The sequence below is a fragment of the Paramormyrops kingsleyae genome, chromosome 2 (assembly GCF_048594095.1).
Source record: "Paramormyrops kingsleyae isolate MSU_618 chromosome 2, PKINGS_0.4, whole genome shotgun sequence".
In the NCBI taxonomy this organism is placed as follows: domain Eukaryota; kingdom Metazoa; phylum Chordata; class Actinopteri; order Osteoglossiformes; family Mormyridae; genus Paramormyrops; species Paramormyrops kingsleyae.
Window position 1 is genome coordinate 40553968 of NC_132798.1, and position 23063 is coordinate 40577030.

Below are 23063 nucleotides of genomic sequence, written 5' to 3' on the forward strand. Positions count from 1 at the left end.
ATAGGGGAACCAGTGTATTGGGGAGGCGTATGTGCAGAATAGTTGAGGAATGTTTAAACTAGGGACTGGGGGGGCAGGGAGGTCAGTTAAGAATTTATGTGGGGAGAGACGGAAAGCCCAAATAAATATTAAAAGTAGACACTGTAAAAGGCCTACCATTACTGGTCTGTATTTGAATGCTAGGAGTATTAGAAACAAAATTAATGACTTAGAGGCTTTAATTTCTTCAGACAATTACGACATTATAGGAATAACTGAAACATGGATGAGTGACAATGATGGTGATGAATATAATATGGATGGTTATGCGTTGTTCCGTAGAGACCGGATAGGCAAGAAGGGAGGTGGTGTTGCAGTATACGTAAAAGAAAACTTGCAGGCAAGGGATCTCACTGATAAAAATAAAAATTCAGAAGCTGTATGGATAAAACTTGATGCTAAAGATTCAAATGGCCTAATTGTCGGGGTTTGTTATAGAGCACCTAATGTAGCTGTAGAGGAAAGCAGAATGTTATATGATGATATCAGGATTATGAGTAATAAAAATGATGTGGTGGTTATGGGTGATTTTAATTTACCTGGGATACAATGGGACACTGTCTCTGGCTCTTCTGTAAATGAACTTGAGATGGTGGAATTAGTACAGGATTGTTTTTTTACTCAGTTTGTTAATACTCCTACCAGGGGAGAAGCCCTTCTTGATCTTGTTTTCTCTAATAACCAGGATAGGATTGGAAAATTAGAGGTTTTAGACCCATTGTACGGTAGTGATCATAACATGGTTAAATTCGAGGTTAATTTTAGTGTCCGAAGAGCAAAGTCGAAATTAAAAGTATACAATGTTAGGAAGGCTAACTTTAATGGTATGAGACGGAAATTAGAAACTGTAAACTGGACAGAGTTAAATAGCAAAACAGTTGAAGAGGCATGGGAATTTTTCAAAAGCACATTGTTGCAAGTGCAAGAGGAGTTCATACCTGTTTCCAGCAAAACTAAATCTAGGAAACGACAACCAAGGTGGTTTACTAAGGAAATTAAGAATAAAGTCAGGAGGAAAAGGGCTCTGTTCCACAGTTGGAAAATAACTAATGATTTCAAAATTAAGCAGGAGTATCTAAGTCTACAGGCAGAGTTAAAAAATAACATTAGGCTATCCAAGAGGGATGTAGAAAGAAAAATTGCATTGGAGGCTAAGGATGACAGTAAAGGTTTCTTCCAATATTTTAACTCCAAGAGAGCTCTAAAAGCTGAAATCACTAATTTGCAGGATAGTAAGGGCCTTATAATTGATAACGAAATTCATATAGTAAATGAGTTTAATGATTATTTTTCAAGGGTGTTCACAATAGAGAACACAAGTAACTTACCACCAATTAATACGAATACAGCATCGTCTATGACCAATATATGTATAACTGAGGTTGATGTGATACTAAGCCTAGCTAAACTCAAAATAAATAAATCGCAGGGCCCTGATGGCATCTTACCTATAGTCTTAAAAGAGATGAGGGATATTATTAGCCAACCTTTAACTTTAATATTCCAGAAATCGTTATCTGCGGGTGTGGTACCATCAGATTGGAAGCATGCTAATATAACACCCTTATTCAAAAAAGGGGATAGAAGTAATCCAGCAAACTATAGGCCAATCAGTTTAACTAGCATTACTGGAAAAATAATGGAAGCTATAATTCAAGTGAAAATGGTAGATTACCTAGATGCAAATAACATTATAAAGGATAGCCAACATGGATTTAGGAGAGGTAGATCCTGCTTAACGAATCTACTTGAGTTCTTTGAGGAAGCTACAAGTGAAATTGATCACAAAAAGGCCTATGATGTGATTTACTTAGATTTCCAGAAGGCCTTTGATGTCGTCCCCCATAAACGGCTCTTGCTAAAGCTTAAAGCTGCAGGGATTTTAGGAACTGTGGCAGCTTGGATCGAAAACTGGCTAACTGACAGGAATCAGCGAGTAGTTATTAGAGGCACAATGTCACAGTGGGCCTCCGTTCATAGTGGGGTACCGCAGGGTTCAATTTTAGGACCACTATTGTTCCTAATTTACATTAATGATATTGACACAAATACATACAGTAAACTGGTTAAATTTGCAGACGACACCAAGGTGGGCGGTGTAGCAGATACTAATCTAGCAGCAGAGAGGCTTCAACGGGATCTGGATTTAATTAGCGAATGGGCTGATACTTGGCAGATGAAATTTAACACAGATAAATGTAAGGTAATACATGCAGGGAGCAGAAATATAAAGTACAGATATTTTATGGGTTCCACTGAAATTAAGGTAGCTGATTACGAGAAAGATCTCGGTATGTATGTTGATGCTTCCATGTCCCACTCTCGCCAGTGTGGGGAAGCAATAAAAAAGGCGAACAGAATGTTGGGTTATATCTCTAGGTGTGTGGAGTTTAAGTCAAGTGAGGTGATGTTACACTTATATAATTCCTTGGTAAGACCCCACCTAGAATACTGTCTGCAGGTTTGGTCACCATACCTCAAGAAGGACATTGCTGCCTTAGAAAAGGTGCAACGAAGAGCTACGAGAATGATTCCTGGTCTTAGAGGAATGTCTTATGAGGAGAGGTTAGCGGAACTGAATCTGTTTAGCCTTGAGCAAAGGAGACTAAGGGGGGATATGATTCAGGTCTATAAGATTCTAATGGGTCTGGATGCTGTTCAGCCAAATGACTATTTCAATATTAGTCTAAATACTAGAACTCGTGGCCATAAGTGGAAATTAGCGGGAGAACATTTTAAAACAAATTTGAGGAAGCACTTCTTTACACAGCGTGTAGTTAGAGTATGGAATAGTCTTCCTGCTAGTGTAGCGGAAGCTAAAACCATGGGTTCCTTTAAATCAGAGCTAGATAAGATTTTAACAACTCTGAGCTATTAGTTAAGTTCTCCCCAAACTAGCTTGATGGGCCGAATGGCCTCCTCTCGTTTGTAAATTTCTTATGTTCTTATGTTCCAGCTTATCAAGCAATACCAGTACAAGACAAAGAGGGCCATCAGACCAGTATGGGTACATCAGGTGGCAGCCTGACTGTCCCCTAGGAGAAACTGAATCCAGTCTGGAAGAGAAACAGAAGGAAATGATAGATCTAAACATAAGAACATAAGAACATAAGGGGGAACATAGAGAATCTATACTCTCATGAGGGTTCAGCAGGAGCCGAGAGGGAGCACCTTACCCAGCTCATGCAAACAACATACTATTTACAACGTAAAGCCATAAATGCTAATCCAGCGCCATCCATAATGGATCTTAAAAGCAGCTGGCCATATCTCTTTACACTGAAGGAACTTTACAATCATTTCAAGTTACTGACAGACATCTCTATCCTTGAAAAAATGGAAGTAGCAATTGAGGAAAAAGGAACAATGATTTTGCAGTTTTTTCAGAAAAAGCTTACTAATGAAGAGGTGAAGCAAGTCCTGTCAAAGTTTGATGCCACTGGATCTACTCTCTTGGGACCTTGTGTTGTTCTACTCATAATGGCTCATTTCAAAGAGAAGGTGGATGCCCTGATTTTACAAGTTCATGTAAGTGTTTGATTAGATATCCTTTTGTAGTACTAATATGAATCTCTGAAAGCCCACACTGTGTTATTAATGTGAGCGTGTACAACCCACATTTCAGGCAACAGCCACACCTGCAGATGTGGAGGGGTCGATGTCTTTGCCAGATTCTCCAAGACTGATTGTTCAAGGTAGAATTTATTAAATTCTATATCACAACACTACATGTAAGGTACTGCAAGGTACCTCATTACCTGTATAAATGTTCATTGATTTTAGGTGAGATGCTGTCTTCGATGAAGTGGATAATAAGCATTGAGGGTCAGGTGGTCATATCTCCACATCCAAACTTTGTGGCAGGTCTGGCAGCTGCTTTTGCCTCATTCTATACTTTCAACTTTGAATACCAAGAAGAAGCTTCCTGCACCCTGGAATTCATCCAGAGGTAAATCATTATTATTATTAAAATTCAAGATAAAATTTAGATATTGAATGACATGGAAGCTGTATTTATACATCCATCAGTCTAATGCAGAACTCAGCAGAATTAAATTTATTATCAGGCAGATAAGCTGAATAGTGGAGAGATCTCAGTAAGGTCGACATACTTCTCCAAGAGAATAAAGAATATGTGAGACTGGCATGGATGGTACAAAGATCAACACAGTCTTGGCGCAGGTGGAATGTTCACAGATGTAATGCCAATAAGTGCATACCCATTTGATCACAGTGTTTTATGCTGTACTCAACCCTGTCAAAATACAGCCCAAAAGCTTCACTGAGAAAAAAGGCATATTTCAATGCAAGTAGTTGTGTAGGTAGGAGATTAATTTGGTTAATACTTTTAATTTGGATAATGCCATGTTGGAACAATGTAGTTTGGAGGTTACATGGGTGAAATTGTCCACCCCAAAATCAAAAATACGTATTTTTCTGTAGTGCTATTAATCCATCTAGTTTTGGTGCGAGTTGCCAGGTTTTGAAAATATTGGCCATATAAATGTCTGCCTCCTCTTGAATAGTATGAGACTAAATGGCACTAGGGTTGTGGTGTTCAAAGCCCCCCCCCCAAAAAAAACAGCAATGTCTCTTACCAGAAATCATGACACTGTTACTCAAGATAATCCACAGAACGTGTTGTGAGCAATTTAATGTAGGATCTACTTTTACTACCCATATTACTGCACACTGAGTGTGAGGCTCTTATGGATGAGTAGATGCTTGCTACCTTCAGCACAGTGATAACAGGTGTCATGTAAAGTTTAGTAGAAATAAAATAGTTCCTACATGGAGCTGGGTGATTTCTGTCACACAAACAGAGTCATTTCATCCCTCTATCCATCTTGGACATCTCTGGACTGGAGACCAGCCCACTGGAGAGATCAGCTACTTCATTTACCAACTAATATGACAAGGGAACTGAAATCGTGCTGATGGGCTGCTGGGTTAGTCTGCCTCGCCTGCTCGGCCAATGTCCTGCAAGCCCCACCCATTTCCGTGGAGCCCCGCCCATTTCCTGTTGTTATTGGACCACTTCATCCGAGATACCCGACTGAGGCAGAGTATAAGCTGGACATCATCCCTGCCATGTTTTTTTCTTTATTTATTGTAATGTGAGTTTAATTCATACCGAGAGAGGAAGGGTGATATACCACAACTGACCATATGCACAAGTACAGAGCCTTGTTAATATCTGTCTCAGGTCTTTTAATAAAAGTTCCAGAGAACCTCTTCTATGCATTCTTATTGGACGCACCACGGCAGCCACACCTTTCTAACCAGCCAATAGTAGTAGAATAGTTCCAGATGTCTTCAAGACAGAGATATATTTAAGATTTCACAGCAGAAATAACTGCAAACAGCAGATAGATATATAAGCTAACTGAAGAGCAAATTTCCAAAGCTCACTCAGTGCATTTTTTGTTGTTTTTGAGATGAAACCCCCAATGACAAAGGCAAGCTTCCTCATCATGTGTTAGATTATGGGGAACTGAAACTCACGCACTCCCCATGTAATCCAACAAAGAACTCCTATAAAATTTCCAAAGTAATTTTCTCAGAAATGTGTCCTGTGGCCTGGGCAGGTTTTGGAAATTTGCTCCTCGATTTCGATGCAAGTCATCTTTATTTTACCTTTTCTTTGCTAGATGAGATTGGAAGTACAGGGGCACCTTTGTTTGCGAGCATAATTCGTTCCAGAAACGTGCTTGTAATCCAAAACACTCGTATATCAAAGCGAATTTTTCCATAAGAAATAATGGAAACTCGGGTGATTCGTTCCACAATCCAAAAATATTCATATAAAAATGGTTAATACAAAATATAAAGTAAAAATACAACAAATAAACCTGCATTTTACCTTTGAAAAGAATCATGGATGGTGTGAGGGCGATGAGAGAGAGAAGAGGAGGGTTATTTTGTGGGATGACTTTCACTATAACTAACGGAATCACTGCTATCTTTTGGCTCACTGGAATCTTTTTCTTTTTGTGCGACTTTAAAAAGTATGGAAGCCCATTTCCGCCAGTAAAAGAAAAAAAAAATGAAATAGAAAGTCGAAATTACGAGATACAAAGTCATAATTACGAGATACAAAGTCATAATTACGAGATAGAAAGTCGAAATTACGAGATACAAAGTCATAATTACGAGATAGAAAGTCATAATTACGAGATAAAAAGTCGAAATTACGAGATACAAAGTCATAATTACGAGATAAAAAGCCGAAATTATGAGATACAAAGTCATAATTACGAGATAAAAAAGCCGAAATTATGAGATACAAAGTCATAATTACGAGATAGAAAGTCGAAATTATGAGATACAAAGTCATAATTACGAGATAGAAAGTCGAAATTATGAGATACAAAGTCATAATTACGAGATAGAAAGTCGAAATTACGAGATACAAAGTCATAATTACGAGATAGGAAGTACGCATGCGCTCCAGTCCAGCTGAAGAGCTGTCTTCGCGTCATTGGCGTCAATCTCGTAATTATGACTTTCTATCTCGTAATTATGACTTTGTATCTCATAATTTCGACTTTCTATCTCGTAATTATGACTTTGTATCTCATAATTTCGACTTTCTATCTCGTAATTATGACTTTCTATCTCATAATTTCGACTTTTTATCTCGTAATTATGACTTTGTATCTCATAATTTCGGCTTTTTATCTCGTAATTATGACTTTGCATCTCATAATTTCGGCTTTTTATCTCGTAATTATGACTTTGCATCTCGTAATTTCGACTTTTTATCTCGTAATTATGACTTTCTATCTCGTAATTATGACTTTGTATCTCGTAATTTCGACTTTCTATCTCGTAATTATGACTTTCTATCTCGTAATTATGACTTTGTATCTCGTAATTTCGACTTTTTATTTAGTTTTTTTTTTCTTTTACTGGCGGAAATGGGCTTCCATAAAAAGGAACATAGCCAATGACAGCTGTTTTTGCCTCCTTTTCGATTTCGCGGAAATGTGGACATTGCATTGTCGTTAAACAGATTCATCGCTCGTACTGCTACGCCCATATTCAGGTGGTATTTTTTACTAGATTTTGACTATACGAGTGAGGGAAGCCGACTGAGAGCATGGGAGGAGATTACCCACAATCTCGCAGCGAGAGAGATCGGCTCAGTTGTGATCACATGACGCTAGGCAGCAGGGCCGTGCAGAGACGTTTAAAGGGGCGGGTGCTCAAAGTTAAAAAAGATAGAACAGGCTGAATAACAACAACTCACATTCATGACGAATCTAATATGGAATTATGTGGATATCCATATTAGATTGTTTTTAGTGAAATAAAAGCCCTCCAGAAAAGAAGGGAAAAGTCCTGTAACTTACTTTAAAACAAAACATGTTCCCTAAAACGGTGGAAAGAGCTACAGACCCCCTTGTTACCCAGTTAGCTAGCAGTTAATGACCACCACTACTTGTGCAGTTCATAAAAGGACAGGTAATGTTTGTCGCGCTGTTGCACAAACAGCACGCTCATTTATTTCAATTCATTTGTTGTTATAGACTATAGTGTGCGCTGTACACCCTATTTACTGTTTTGTTGCAGTCTGCACCTTCCAATTAATTTGCCTGCTTCTCCTCCAGCTCCGGACCACCCAGCCTGCAGAAAATGCGCGTGCACTTTGCGAGCTCGTACCCGGCTCGTAACGAGCGCGCTCTGCCCTCAAGGGCGAGCATTGGTTAATGGCAGTCATGTGACTGATGCAAGCCAGATCCTTTTATTTAGCAAAATTGAGATTAATAGTTACATTTTATTGTTGAAGGGCAAAGACAGGGCTCTATACGCACATACACATAAAAAAAAAAACAAAAAAAAAAACAACAACAACAACAAAAAAAAACCCAAGAAAGGGGCACTTGAGGCATCCTGGAGGAAAGGGGCGGGTGCTCAAGCACCCTCCGCCCCACCTCTGCACGTGCATGCTAGGCAGAGAAAGTGTATACTGTAAAACCTGGCTCATTTATCAAGTTAAAATTTATTTAAAATTTTTGATCATCTTGCAAAACACTCACAGACCAAGTTACTCACAATCCAAGGTTTTACTATACATCAATGGGTTTGAAGAGGAGCAATTTCTGCACAGCATCCCCAGGAACAGTGCTAAAGCATCACCATGACCGAACCCAAACACCATTCCACATCACACACATTCTCTTCACAAATTATGCTGCACTGTGCAAAAGTGTTAGACACTTATTGAATCTACAGTGCCTGACAAAAGTCTTGTCACTTAACCAAGATGTAGGAACAACAAATAATAACTTGACCTGTAGTTAATCAGTTGGAATCAGAAATGGCTTATAAGAAAAGGCAAAGCCCTCTAGATTATATGCTTATTATACCAAAATAAAGTTTTGCATCATTCATTGAGTTTTGTCATGTAATTAGGACAGAAAGGTCAACTTTTGCCTGGACAAAAGTCTTGTCATATATAAAAATAATGTAGAAATTATACATATACTTCATTTAGAATACACAAACATGCTACAATAACATCAGAACATAAAGTCATGGTGCCTTGGAAAAAAATAAAAAATAATGTGTATGACTCCTATGAGCTTGGAGGACCACATCCATACGTCTTGGCAATGACTGAAATAACTTGTTGATGAAGTCATCTGGAATGGCAAAGAAAGCAGTTTTGCAGGACTCCCAGGGTTCGTCTAGATTCTTTGGTTTCGTCTTCCAAGCCTCCTCCTTCATCTTACCCTAGACATGCTCAACAATGTTCATGTCTGGTGACTGGGCTGGCCAATCCTGGAGCACCTTGATCCTCTTCAGTTTCAGGAACTTCAATGTGGAGGCTGAAGTATGAGAAGGAGCACCATCCTTCTGCAGAATTTGCCCTCTCTTATGGTTTGAAATGTAATGGGCAGCAAGAATATCTTGATACTTCAGGCTGTTGATGTTGCCATCCACTCTGCAGATCTTTCGAACACCCCCATGCTGGATGTAACCCCAAACCATGATTTTTCCTCCACCAAACTTGACTGTTTTCTGGGTGAATTTTGAGTTCATGCAGGTTCCAACAGGTCTCCTGCAGTATTTGCGGCATTTGGTATGTAGTTCAATGGATGATTCGTCAGAAAAATCAACCTTCTGCCACTTTGCCACTGTCCATCCTTGCTGCAAGCTGTGGGCCGTGGCAAATTCGACACACTTTTTTTGTTGTGTTCTCATTAATGCTGGTTTCTGAGCACTATTTTGGCCATGGAGACCACTGCTTGTGAGAATTCGAGAAACTGTTCTTGTAGACACAGCGGTTTCTGGTGACCAGTTCTGATGTAGCTCTGCTGCAATTGAAAAAGGGTTGGCCCTGGACTTTCGAAGCAACAAACGGTCCTTTCAAAGAGTTGTCTTACGGGGTCTGCCTGACCTGGGCTTGTCATGAACATCACCAGTTTCTTCATATCTTTTTTTAATCCTCTCCACTTGACGTTTGGATACATTAACGATGTCTGCCACCTCAGCAGCAGACTTGGTCTGTGGTTGAATCTTTGGCATGTTGTCAGAAGCCAGGCTGCACTTCAAGTGAAGGTCTGGTGTTCTTGGGGTTCTTTTTATACACACCTGAGATTATGTTAACTACAATATTTGTCACAGGTGCACCTCTAATCTGTGATTGGTTGAATCATTAAAAGACATGACAAGACTTTTGTCCTTGCAAAAACAGGTGTTATGGACTTTAACAAGCTGTGAACATCAGGACACTTTTTGACTGTTTCATTTTGCACCCAGTTATTAATGTGAAAGCCCTTGGCATTAAATTGATCCATTCATTGTAACAATTGATTGATTAGAAATAAAGTTATATGCCTTTTTAAGTTACTATGTCCTTATGTGACAAGACTTTTGTCAATGACTGTACATTCATCTATCTTTTGCACCTGCTTTAGGGTTGTGGGGTCTGGAGCCTGTTCTGGAGGCTATGGGTGCAAAGCAGGAAATAGTCCAGGTTGGGGTGCCAACCCATTGCAGCACCATTCACACACACACACACACACACACACACACACACACACACACACACACACACACACACACACACACACACATGCAAGTTTGTTTTCATATCTTTCTGGGGACCATCCATTCATTTCTATGAGCAAAACCCTAATCTCAACAAATGACAACCTTAATCACTACCCAGCCCTAACATTAACCATAAGTAACCAAACAAAATTCAAGACCTTTGACATTTTTAGTTTTTAAATTACTTTCATAGATTTTTATGAAATTTTGTTTCCTATTGTGGGGGCCAAAAAACTGTCCCCACAAACATCAAAATAACAGGTTTTTATCACGTTGTGGGGACCAACAATGTAACATAAACATAACCCCCACAACTCCAATTCATCTTAGCATGTATTTGGACTATGGGGGGGCAGCTGGAGTACCTGGAGAAAACCCCACGGAGACACAGGGAGAACATGCAAACTCCACACGCATGGTGGAGACTCGAACCCCAGTGCCAGAGGCATAAGGCAACAGTGCTGACTACTGCATCACTGTGCCACCCCTTTGTGCTATTTAGTAAGTGCATATTCCCTTGCAAATTTTAACATTAGAATATATACAAATAAACAATAACATAATAAAAAGTATAAGAATTTCGTCAGTTGTCCAGTGGTGGTGCAGAGTTGGCACCACTGCCTGTTTGAGTCTGTGCCCCAGCTCTACGTGTGTGGAGTTTGCATGATCTCCCTGTCTAGTTGTAGGGTTTCCTCTAGGTACGCCACTCCCCGAAACATGCTGAGGTGTGAATAAAGAGTCACAGTCACAGGTTACTCAACTGGGGGGTATTCCAGAAAGCTTGGTTAACTTACCATTTGGTAAATCTTAACCTCTGGGTTGATATACCCCAAACCTGCATACCATGAGTATGTCGATTCCAAAATGCCTGAGAAAAGTCAGTTCAATCAACCTCCTATTGGTTACCCAGAGTTAATGCGTGTTCACCGTGCATACATAAAGACGTTTTCAATGAGTCAAAATGGAAGATCAAAGTGAAGAAAAGAGAGCGGCATACTTCACAGAGGCGGAGTTGGAAGTTTTAATGCACGCATATGAGGAATTCAAGCCGATAATAATGAAACAAAGCAATACGGCTGCATCGGCTAAAGAAAGAGAGTTGGCTTGGCAAAAAATAACGGATAGAGTAAATGTGTGAGTGTATTAAATTGCAAATTTGACATCGCCTGCCCTTTTATTATAATGTAAAATAATTAAGCACCCCTTCCGCATCTTTTTGACTGTTAAATCACTATGAAAGCATTTACTTTTCCTGCCATTCATTTCTTTAGGTTAAAATAACAATGTGTATTGACTAGGAATATATGGTTTCTTATTTAATAAGGTGTAATCCTTCTGGAGCCAGAAGAACTTTGAGCCAAGTCAAAATGAAACACAAAAACATTCTGCAAAAAGGTAATATTTGATTACACGATCACTGAACTATTTATTAAACACGATTTAGTATATTCTTTCTGTCATGTAGCTAATAGAAAGAAGGCTGAAGCCCGTCTAACTGGCGGGGGCCCACCACCTCCACCTTCCCTCACCCCATCTGAGGAGCTGGCTCTGTCCCTTAATAAAGGGCAACCAGTGGTTGCTGGCATTCCAGGGGGCACTTCATCACACACACCATGCACCACAAGTGACACTGTGAAATGTAAGTTTACCACTATGATTTCTTTTCATTATATGACTTAATAAATTACTATCTGTCATTTAAATGCTTTTTGAACATGCTTAACATATTTACTTTATTTAACTGCCTATGATGTATAGGCTACTGTGATCTTAGTTGTATTACTTTGACATGTTTTTTTCCTGCATTATTGGTTTTTCTTTAATATTGAGAATTTTGTGGGTTGTATTTTCTTATAGATACCGATAGAGGGATTGTATTATTGGACCCTAGAGAAAGAACACCGTCTGTCACAGTTGTAAGTGTTTTGTTGTCAGGTACCTTTAGTTGCTTTTAGATATTCTGTTTTTTTTTCTTTTTGCCAGATAATGTATACTTGCATTTTTCCGCTGAAGGATGAAGATGACGATGAAGAGACCACATTTGCTGTGACAGAAGTGGACAATGCTGGTAGATCCACTGAGGTATGATGCATACCATTATAATGCATGCCCCCTTCTTACATTAGAGTAACAAACTGTCATTGTCCTTTCACAGTACATACCTGGGGATTTACCCACAGATGAAGGTCCTTCAACCTCAATGCGCGATCTAAACAGTGTAAGATTTTGTGTTAAGTTGTCCATATTTTAATTTTATTGTCTGACAGAATCTCATTTATTTAATTATTTTTGCCTTCCTAGTTGCCAGCAAAGGAGCTGTATAAGGTCCATCTTCAGAAACAAATAAGAAAAAGTGACATGGAGATGGACCTTATACAGCTTCAAATGGAAGAGAAAAGGCTATCCATTAAAAAAGCAACACTAGAAATTGAATTATTGGAGCATTGCCTTAAGGTGAGAACTTGTGTGAATATTAATCTGTTGTATGTTAAGTGTTGTATATAAAGCAATGTAATAAATAAAAAAACACATTTTATTTCATTTTACTTTCATTGTTTTTCAGGAAATAAAGAAATGAATTGCACAGCAGACCAGTGCAAACAATTTAATAAAAGTAATTTTGACAAATCCTGTCTCTCAAAAGTCTTCCATCTCTGTGTGCAAAAATCTGTAGGGGTTCCTCTGGGCCATCTTCTTCAATACAAGGAGGGTGGCTTTCTCCTCTTATAGTGGCAATGTTGTGAAGCACAACACAAGCCACTATGATGTCGCATGCTCTCTCTGGACTGACCCGGAGCCCACGCAGACACTGAAACCTAGACTTGAGGATCCCTATGGTCATCTCCACCTTGGCCTGTGTTCGGCTGTGAGCCAGGTTAAACCGTGTCTGTGGTCCAGGATCAGGTTCAGGGTAGGGTGTCATTAAGTAGGGCAGACAAGGGTATCCTCTGTCCCCCAGCAAGTAACCATTGTACTGTCCTGTAATGATTCAAGTGTACAATACAAATATAGTAAAAAGAAAAAAAAAACATTGTATGAAGCAAAACATACCCTGCTGAAATGTCTGACATAATGATGACTCGTGGAAAATTCTGGCATCGTCCACAGATCCTGGCCATTTTGCCTCAACATTAGTAATGATGTGGGTTGCCTCACATATTACCTATAGTTGAAAAATGGAAAGTAATGAGTTTAATGATGTTAACAAGGCAAAAAATTAAGGACACAAAATCAAGTTGTTACCTGCATATTGATACTATGAATAGATTTCCTATTAACATAGTCTCCCTCATTTATTGAAGGAGCTTTAATATGAATGTGGGTGCCATCAATGCACCCAATTACATTTGGAAACCCTGAAATAGAAAGTCATATATGGAAGTATCAAATGTGTGTGTGTGCAGGATGAATACATGTATAGATATAAATAGTATGACTACATATTAAATACGCATCATAGATTTTACTACAAAGGACAAACCTGTCACTCTGTGGAATTCCTCTTTAATAACCTGCAGAGGTTTATGGCCAGGGAACTGTACAAACGTGTGTAAGAAGCGTTTAAGTGCCAGACATACTGTACGAACGGCTCTACACACAGTTGCCTTTCCCACATGCTCTGCATCGCCCACATTGTACAAAAAATGCCCTGACGCAAAAAACCGAAGTGCTATGTACAGAATGTTTTCTGTGCCAAGCGCAGACCCGCGGTTTGTGACATTTGCAATATGTGGTTTCAAGAGATATGTTATGTAAATTAACGATTCTTTTGAAAACCGATAACGCTCTTTCAAATAATCATTAGGAAATGAAAAGACATCAATACGTGGTCTTATAACTCTCAAAAAAAAACGAAAAAAAACTTGTATAATTTGTGCCTCCACGTCCACAGGATCGTCATCAAAAGGGCACGCCATGCTCAGTAACCTTCTGAAACAAACTGACCCTGGAACATAACCTGCTCAGTAGCAGGTTATCTTCAGAGAGTAAGCTGCTATGGTTACGTACATACCCAGAAAGTTAACCTCCGTTTTTGGAACCGAAAGTTGAGGATATCCACTAACTTACCCTTAAACTTACCCGGGTATGTCACATAACCTGCTTTCTGGAATACCCCCCTGGTCGGGGTGAAACAAAATCATTGTCTGGAATTTTACTTTCTGGACTTGACCTATCCACCTCTGCTACTACAGACCAGTTTTACACCAATATAACCATAAACAGACAGTAGGCCCACGACATATACAGTACATGCATATAACATAGCAGAAACACCCCCTGCTTCAACATCTTAGGAACTGTCTTCCTCTGTAAGATATAAGATAACTGATATCAGACTCCGTCTCATGCACCTGCTCTCTTTAGTGTGATAATTAGATTCTGATACAGATTTTGTTACGTTTTGCAGTCCAGGTTGCAACTCTGATCTATTCTCATCTCAGATTCCATGTGTTTACACCCTGTTTCCAGGGAAACGTAGAAGACATCCAGCAGCAGGCAGCATTAGGCTTTCCTCTTCTCACATTCCATACATCTGAGATTCTCTCCTGCATTTGTCTACAGATTTTAGGTGACTTCAGGTTTATGTACACTCTAGATGCAAAATCTCATTACAGATCACAAACAGTTTAGAGACATCGGTTAGTCTAATTGCATGTCTTTGGGCTATAATTGAAATTCAAGCAGCAAGTAGAGAACATGCAAACTTCAGGAACACTGCGGGAGGGATTCAGGAGCCTAATAGGTGTGAGGTGACAGTGCTACCCACAGAGATATTTTCCATTCATCCACCCATCTCTCCATCTTCTGTACCTGCTTGTCCTATGCAGGGTTGTGGGGGTTTGGAGCCGGGGAAGTAAAAAATGATAGATGAACATAAATAAAACTGCAGACACTTTAGGGTAGGAGAAGTTCCCCGTTTAATGGGTCTGTTCGAACAGGGATTCCCCTCATGCAAAGGAGAAGAGCCCAGACTTACAAATCAACACAGTTTTTATACCTTTTCTGCAAATGACATCCCTGCACAAGATCACCAGATGTTCCTTATGGTTCCTTGCAGTCTTCCAAGGCCATTCACCCCCTATTCTCCCTTATCTTGTACAAAGACTTCTCCCACTCTCATTATTTCTAACAATCAACAACATCTTTTTATAGAATATGATATTATACAATGCATTTAGGACTATATGGATTACATATTCTTACCTAATGCTGATTCAGTTCCTGCATATGTTCTGTAGTGCAGTAAAGCATGAGTTAATCTTAAATTGGTTGTTCTGTTTTACACAGATTAGTGGCTGCGTTCTCCTCGTAGCCGGGAGAGTAAGCTAGGGCACCAGGATACGTTGTTTTCTTATCTTCAGCCCTTGAAACTATGGTGGCACATATCTGCAGTACACAGTCACATTCACAGATGGCCTAAGGCACTGACAGCAATCCCACAAGGCCTAAGGCACTGACAGCAATCCCACAAGGCCTATGGCACTGACAGCAATCCCACAAGGCCTATGGCACTGACAGCAATCCCACAAGGCCTATGGCACTGACAGCAATCCCACAAGGCCTATGGCACTGACAGCAATCCCACAAGGCCTATGGCACTGACAGCAATCCCACAAGGCCTAAGGCACTGACAGCAATCCCGCAAGGCCTATGGCACTGACAGCAATCCCGCAAGGCCTAAGGCACTGACAGCAATCCCGCAAGGCCTATGGCACTGACAGCAATCCCACAAGGCCTAAGGCACTGACAGCAATCCCACAAGGCCTATGGCACTGACAGCAATCCCGCAAGGCCTAAGGCACTGACAGCAATCCCGCAAGGCCTATGGCACTGACAGCAATCCCGCAAGGCCTAAGGCACTGACAGCAATCCCACAAGGCCTAAGGCACTGACAGCAATCCCACAAGGCCTATGGCACTGACAGCAATCCCACAAGGCCTAAGGCACTGACAGCAATCCCACAAGGCCTATGGCACTGACAGCAATCCCACAAGGCCTATGGCACTGACAGCAACCCCACAAGGCCTAAGGCACTGACAGCAATCCCACAAGGCCTAAGGCACTGACAGCAATCCCACAAGGCCTAAGGCACTGACAACAATCCCACAAGGCCTATGGCACTATGTGCCTGTAATCAGAAGGTTGCCAGTTCAAACCCAGCCTCAGTACATCTGTGGCTTAACCCCCAGCTACCTGGGCACCACCATGGTTGGCTGCCCTTCACAGACAGTTTACTCTATGAAAAGAGCAAGTTGAGGGAGGCATAAAGACAATTTCCCAGTAGGGATCAATGAAGTATCTATATTTATTATTATGATCCTACAAGCTTCCCATCTGCATAGTTAAATCATTTAGATTATTGATGGATTGACCAGAATAATTTTGCCAAAACAGCAACAACTCATTGCATTGCCACAACTGCAAGAATGCTGAATACAACTGTCCAGTTTTAAAAACAGTGCAAAATAATGAGACTCAAAAAGTAACACATATAGTTAAGTAGGCCTAGGCATAATTGACAAACATTTAGATATTTGACAAACGTTTAGATAGTCACCGACTTTTCATCTGTCTGTAACTGAGTGATGATCTCAAAGTCTGCTTTTGTATAATAAAGTACAAAGACAAAAAGCATTGGCTGACAAAGGACTTTCTTGAAATCGAAAATCTACTTTCAGTTCTTATCAACGTTGATTATATAATCATAAGAAGTAATAAATAATACAGAGAAGTATTTATTTTAAAATTCTGTAAGTACGATTTTGAAATACAAAAGTGCACTAGGGGGCGCAACAAATCCGGAAAAGGAAACAGCCATTCGTTTTAGCAGCGGTTGTTATTTCTCATATGTCTCGCTTTGTGCATTAATGGACAATAAAGAGAAATAAAAATGGGTAAGTGTTTTACCATATCAGATTTTATCTTTGCAATTTGCTGTGTTTCAAAACGTTTGCTTGTTGGATTTCTGGTGAGGCGCTGTCGTCTTCATTTGCGTTTTATTTCAAGTAAATGGATGATCATGGAAATGACCACGCTGTCGCTATTGTTATTTGTACAGTATTCCTGGAAGCAACGCTGAAAGGTAATAAAAGTAATATATTGTCTAGCTGGCAGAAGGCTTATTTTATCGCCCAGTGCACCCAGTAATTGGTCACTCCTTGAAAGAAGTGCCAGTTATAGGCAGCTTAATGGAGGGTATATGTATATTTATATACAATGTTGATTTTCGCGTCTTTATAAGCGAGTTCAAGTTGTGTGGATGTTCCTGAAACCAGCATAGTGATACAAGCAAGAGGCGTCACTCTATGTACACAGGGCAAAAAAACCAGATTAACAGCAAGCTATGTAAACGTGTGAAGGTTATTCTGAACAGAAAGTGCCCTTTCGAGTTACGTTGTACCGATCGCTTCATGATTACTTATTTAAAGGACTCGGGCGCTTTTGTACTTTTAACCCAAGTTACTTTCTCCTAAAAACGTGTCTTGAGGGTAAATCGACATTTTATTTTTTTAAACACCACTTCCTTTATCGCAGCAGCTGTTAACAAGAATGCCACAGCCGAAAATCAAGCTGGTGGTGACTGGAGATGATTTTGGATACTGTCCCAGGCGGAACCGGGGGATAGTGGACTGCTTCCTGGCTGGGGCGATTTCCAACGTGTCGCTGTTGGTCAACTCCAGCTCGGCTAAAGATGCGGCAGAGTTGGCGATCAGGTATGAGTCCACATTTCCATACAGCCATGCTTTATTTTCTCAGTAATGCCGTTGTTCTGTCATAAAATACTACCTATCGAGAAGTGCTATCGAGCCTTTCTGCGCATGTGCAGTTCCACCGTCTTGGTTTTAGGGGTTAGGGTTAGGGTTAAGGGAAAGGTTTTAGGGGTTTTGTGGGGTTAGGGTTAGGGTACGAGTTAGGGTTAGGGCTATCGATTAGCACTACGGTAGCATTTTTCGACAAGACAGCATATATCGACAGAACACCGTGGTTGTTTGCTTCCTTGTCGACGTTCACATTTAGCACTTCTTGAGAAGAAGGGTGTACAACAGGTGTTCCGGGCAATTCAGTTTCCCTATGTTTCCCCTGTCCCGCGCTGATTTGTACACGGTTTCGCTGTTGTTTTCATGTCTTTTTAAGAAGCTCTTGAGGTAAACAAGCCATATATTTTAAAACATCACATGCCTTTCGATGTTTTTCGTTTTTACAGATAATAAATGAAAGTATTTAATTCGCTGGATAGAGATATTTCTTGATGAAAACGGTATAGTATTGCTTATATAAGACTATATTATGCGTGACGATCTACTGTATTCACATGTAATAATGTACCTGAGTGATTTTCAGACATCTCACATACATATTTGCCTAAATATTAGGAGAAACATTATTCCCTGATAGACAGGGGAAACAGGGAAACCGAATTGCCCGGAACACCTGATTTCTGATATGCAGTAAACCATGGAGTAAGCTACTAAATCGCATTTTGATGGTTCCTTAAGCGTTTCATTGAGCACCTCCTGGAAATGCATACTTTAGTTTATTCTACCACAAGACAATTTGATTAGAACGGAATTAATCAATATGATATTCAAGTCCTTATTTATTTGAATTAGGTGTGCTTTAACCAAAAAATGAAAGTATATAGAATGGCTGAGATATGTATGGTAACTACTGCCCTAAATCACTATACAGATACACAATGTACATGTGAAGGCTTTATATTTTTAAATTATTTGTAAAACCCAGTCGTTTAAATAGCACCTTTTTTAAAATATGCAAGAACAACTAAGTGGTATCGACAGATCGCCTGTTTGCGTTTTTGTCAAGGCTTTGTGTATCTATTGCATGGAGTTTGTTCTGATGAATTACCTGGCATATGTCTGTGATTTGGCTCTCTAAGACACTGCATTCCCATTGGCCTTCACGCCAACCTGTCCGAGGGCGTCCCCGTTTGCCAGAAGCTCAGGCGGGACTCCACACTTGTCAATGATAATGGGTTCTTCCATGGTAAGATGGGTTTCCGGAAAGTTCTACAGAAAGGCCTCCTGAGCATGGCTGAGGTAAGCCTGTGCAGGTCACAGTCGTCCACCAGCTGGAGTTTTCATTAACATTTGAAAATTTCAATTTGAATCTCTCTAGGCCATAACCTGCAGAGATGTATGGATCACTTGTACAGGTCATATTCTGGTATCCAGGGCTATTAGAAATAGGGTATATACATGTTTTTGAAAGGGTTAGGATGTAAAGTTGCACATGTCATGTCAGGGCGTTTAAAAGACTGAGACACAGTGGTGTGAATGCAACCACAGACAAATCCAAAATAGGCTTTCTGTAAACAGCAATAAGCTGAATCCTTATGCTAGAAGTACCTGAGAAATGTTGCTTATTAGGGCTGGGCGATATTCAGTTACATCATTTAATCAAAATTTGGGCTTTTTTGCAGTGTGTAAAATGTCAGTATTCATGTTAAAACTGTAATACATGCTACAGTCCAACAGCTACTGCCAAGCAGTTTTATTAAATGTTAATACAGTCCCATATCAGCACATGTACTACACACACAAAAAACAACTACACTGAGACCAGCAGTAGTTCTTGTTCAGATTTGAACAAAAAAGGTACTAATATCATTTGCTCACAGCATCAATGTGGATTTGAGAGTTTTAACGTTGAGTGAAGAAATGTAAAGCTTAATGTTTAAAAAAACCAGTGACAACCACAGGCCATTCTAGGTCCCGCTAGAGGGAGATTTAGCCATCCTATTTTTTTTCTCAGTCTCACTTGAAAAATAATTATTCTAAACTCATTATTTTCATACACATACACATTTTATAGATGGGACCCCCATTGGAGACCCTTGGCTGAACGTGGCCTGGTTGACAAATCAGATAAATTTACTGCAGCACATGCAGCAGAAACGCCCAGTGCATTAGAGGCAATACTGCAGATATACTGATTGGACTGGCATCCATTTCTAATGGAAACGTGATTTGATGAGTGTGTATTAATGGACATACACTTCCTGTCGGTGGTTTTTGTTTTCTTGTGTGTGTGGACATATGCATGCATTGAATTGGCATTCTGTGATATGGAGATGTATATTGTACGCTGTATATTAACACTTCATTGTGCTGTATTTTGGATTGTTCCCCAGGTGGAGTTGGAGCTGCAGGCCCAGGTGAAGTTGTTCTGTGATTTGTTGGGGCATCTGCCCTCCCATATGGATGGTCACCAGCATGTCCACGTGCTGCCAGGTAGGGCAACGGCCTGTACTGCTAAAGGCTGCTCAAGGAAGGTTAGGGCATGGCCACTAGCTGGGAGCACCTTGAGTCTGTGCCTGTGTGCGTGACCGCGTTGTATTAGGAATACGTACCTGATCGGTCTCTCCTTGCGCTTAGCAGAGGTGAGGGATGTGTTTGCCAGGGTGCTGTCGGAATACGGCATTCCTTTCACTCGTGTCCCGGTGGAGCCCAGCCTCCAGTCCTGCTCCTGGCTCCCGCTGCCCTTGCACGAGTTCTACACGCAGGTGGAGAAGGACGCATGGGACTCGTCCACAGTCTTCCGTGCACATGGGATCAGGTAAAGGTGCCCATGCTGTGCCTTTGAGCTGCAGTACAAGTGCAGCAAGGCCACCACAATTAATCTGAAGATGGGCTCTTTTGTAATACCTTTGAAAATGGGAAATTCTGGTGCTTATCTTTAAAAGATTTGTCCTTTTGGGGGAATGAAACAATTAAGCAATGTCACAACTTTACTACATCTATAAATATACCACACTGACATAGTAATTGCATTTATCTACTTTATTTGTCATGCTGATGGAGAAGCAGGTAGGTTTCCATACCTTTACTATGTCCATTGCAGGTGGCCTGATGTTTACTTGGGCTTGACTACAATGGGGGAGAACATGTCTGTCAGCAGCATCAAGAGGGCCATCGGAAAGGCCCTGGCAGCCTGGCAGCCCAAGAGCCCCCTTGCTGTACCCCAGTGTGACACAGTGCGAGGGACACAGGGCCCTGTCACAGTGGAGCTGATGGTGCATCCCGGCTACCCCAGTGACCCCCAACAAGGGGGTTGCGGCCAGGGCCCAGACAGCTTCTCACAGTCTGCAGAGCGGCAGCACGAGCTGGAGACCCTCATGGACCCCCAGCTGCTTGCATTCTACAAGCAGGAGCAAATCCAGCTATGTGCATTTAAGGACCTCTAAACCAATTCTCTTCCAGGGCCAACTGCAAAACAAGCCTTAAATGTTTCTTCTTAGATGGGATTTATCTTTCTCTACCCTTAAGAAAGGATTTGATTACATGGTTATGAAGATGTTTTAAACTTTAAACCCCAGATTCACAGCTTTCTACATTTATAGGTTATATAAAATTAAGTTGGCTTAAAATGGAGAAATACAGCTGTTATGAAATATTTCTAAGAATTGGCTGTATTTTTCAGCATATAGTGTATATATAGTAACTTAGGAAATGTAAATGCCACAGTTTTAAAGAGACTATTTTTAATGTATTTATGAAGTGCTGAAGTTTTAAATTCCACAATCATGACTGACAACTGAACTTTTAAAATAGATTAATTGATGCTATATTTGCTATCACTACTAATGCTCCAATGGAGGAAATTGACTTCAACTGAACTCATAAATGGAAGAGATGAGAGATTCTGATAATCAGCTGTTAATGACTTGCATTAAAATACTGTCAGATTGAACATTTGCTCTCTGGCAGTCCTGTAGTCTGCTTCATCTCAAAAAGGAACATGGTTAAGTTTGGGGTTTCTGTACAAGCCCAAGCAGTTTACTCAAGTTATGTCAGTAAAATTATTGGAGAATTTCATAATTAAAAATCGGTAGACAGGTTAGTATAGTAATTAACACAATTTACATACGGTGCAGACACCACAACTAAATAAGCTCGCTAACCTCATTCTATTTATTTAAAAGCATCAATTTCCAACTGAGGTCCAACTGAGGAACTGTCATCATTAAACATGAACAATTAAAATGTTTATGTCTACTTCTCCATACACCCCCCAATCCCTAGAGATGTACAACGCAGAACACTCCAGATTAATTATAAGTCAGACTTTAATAAGGTTTGAATGTTGAAGATTCAGATGTTAAGTTTGTGTTGGAATTTCTGGTACTGGCAGTTGATGGATGCTGCCCCCAAGTGGCAGGCTTGCACCATACACATCCTCAAGAAATGCAGTCACTGGGGTCCACCTATCCACAGGAGACACCAATTCCTCCTCTCTGTATACAGCAGCCCTAACTCAATCCTTGGCATGTTAACTGCTTTTTGATTACTTTTATTTGGAACATCTTATTTTTTAAAACATTATAATGCACATAAGCACTTAACACTGGGTTAGGTTTCCCTGAAATCCCTATCTCTGCATGATTCAAATATGCCAATTGTTCCATTTATTCAGAATGAAAACAGAATGTCAGGTTTATACAGTTTTTGAAAATGTTAAGAAGCAAAACGAGACAGCGTGCAGGCAATAGGAAAAAAGTGAATATCTGCTTTTGGGCAAATGAAAATAATGAATAAACATGAGAAAGAGTGATGCCTTTGGAGTGCAGAACGATGAACTGTGCAAACGCTTCTAGATTCCCACCTTTTTGCTTATGAACTGCATACCCAATGACACAAACATAGGTATTATGGGTATTATCCACAGAAAATGAATGATGCACACAAAAAGTGATTAATTCCTCCTCTCGAGTACTGTGGAGGGTGTCCGGCATGCGCTGCCCCAAATCTTATTCATACTTCCTTCAATGCATGTTGCTTTGGATTCAGCTCATTATTTGACTACTTATCCCTCCCTCTGCAGTTTACACCCATGTCCACGGTTCTCCACTTGCACTTCATCAGGGGATTCTTGTACGGGCTGGAAGAGCAGCACGCTAGCCTGCATCAGCTGAGATAAAGGCTATTCTTACAGGCCAAAAG

At 40.3% G+C, this 23063-nt stretch overlaps 2 protein-coding genes and 3 long non-coding RNA genes across 10 annotated transcripts; 4 read left to right on the forward strand and 1 right to left on the reverse strand.

Moving 5' to 3' along the window:
* Nucleotides 1-2230: 2230 nt before the first annotated feature.
* On the forward strand, nt 2231-5234 carry LOC140587713 (uncharacterized). Its single transcript, XM_072709253.1, has 5 exons — nt 2231-3131; nt 3175-3567; nt 3665-3734; nt 3823-3988; nt 4863-5234. The coding sequence occupies exons 1-5, from the start codon at nt 2979-2981 to the stop codon at nt 4975-4977; spliced, it is 897 nt and encodes a 298-aa protein (XP_072565354.1). The 5' UTR covers nt 2231-2978; the 3' UTR covers nt 4978-5234.
* A 6138-nt stretch (nt 5235-11372) lies between these two features.
* Nucleotides 11373-12318, forward strand: LOC111840040 (uncharacterized). The gene is made up of 4 exons (XR_011989390.1): nt 11373-11740; nt 11959-12017; nt 12115-12183; nt 12257-12318. It is a non-coding gene; the product is annotated as an uncharacterized lncRNA (long non-coding RNA).
* A 142-nt stretch (nt 12319-12460) lies between these two features.
* Nucleotides 12461-12729, forward strand: LOC140587714 (uncharacterized). The gene is made up of 2 exons (XR_011989392.1): nt 12461-12555; nt 12665-12729. It is a non-coding gene; the product is annotated as an uncharacterized lncRNA (long non-coding RNA).
* Nucleotides 12692-13483, reverse strand: LOC111857799 (uncharacterized). The gene is made up of 2 exons (XR_011989391.1): nt 13153-13483; nt 12692-13080 (listed from the first exon to the last, which is right to left on the reverse strand). It is a non-coding gene; the product is annotated as an uncharacterized lncRNA (long non-coding RNA).
* A 3405-nt stretch (nt 13484-16888) lies between these two features.
* Nucleotides 16889-21818, forward strand: ydjc (YdjC chitooligosaccharide deacetylase homolog). Of its 6 annotated transcripts, none has more exons than XM_023838971.1 (7): nt 16899-16997; nt 17162-17185; nt 17638-17816; nt 19001-19160; nt 20255-20354; nt 20499-20679; nt 20965-21818. In XM_023838971.1, the coding sequence occupies exons 3-7, from the start codon at nt 17653-17655 to the stop codon at nt 21305-21307; spliced, it is 948 nt and encodes a 315-aa protein (XP_023694739.1). In that variant the 5' UTR covers nt 16899-16997; nt 17162-17185; nt 17638-17652; the 3' UTR covers nt 21308-21818. The 6 variants fall into 6 exon arrangements, with proteins under 6 accessions (XP_023694737.1, XP_023694743.1, XP_023694739.1 ...); XM_023838972.1 differs by having other exon boundaries at nt 17641-17816; XM_023838969.1 differs by lacking the exon at nt 17162-17185 and having other exon boundaries at nt 16889-16997.
* The last annotated feature ends 1245 nt before the right edge of the window (nt 21819-23063 follow it).

What these genes read in the sequence shown, in the direction of transcription:
- LOC140587713 (XM_072709253.1), top strand. Translation starts at nt 2,979, where the DNA reads ATGTTCTTATGTTCCAGCTTATCAAGCAATACCAGTACAAGACAAAGA. An exon ending in CCCTGATTTTACAAGTTCAT is followed by an intron (nt 3,568 to 3,664) that starts GTAAGTGTTTGA and finishes CCCACATTTCAG; the next exon opens with GCAACAGCCACACCTGCAGA. An exon ending in TCCAAGACTGATTGTTCAAG is followed by an intron (nt 3,735 to 3,822) that starts GTAGAATTTATT and finishes CATTGATTTTAG; the next exon opens with GTGAGATGCTGTCTTCGATG.
- ydjc (XM_023838969.1), top strand. Translation starts at nt 17,653, where the DNA reads ATGCCACAGCCGAAAATCAAGCTGGTGGTGACTGGAGATGATTTTGGA. An exon ending in GCCTCCTGAGCATGGCTGAG is followed by an intron (nt 19,161 to 20,254) that starts GTAAGCCTGTGC and finishes ATTGTTCCCCAG; the next exon opens with GTGGAGTTGGAGCTGCAGGC. An exon ending in TTCCGTGCACATGGGATCAG is followed by an intron (nt 20,680 to 20,964) that starts GTAAAGGTGCCC and finishes TGTCCATTGCAG; the next exon opens with GTGGCCTGATGTTTACTTGG.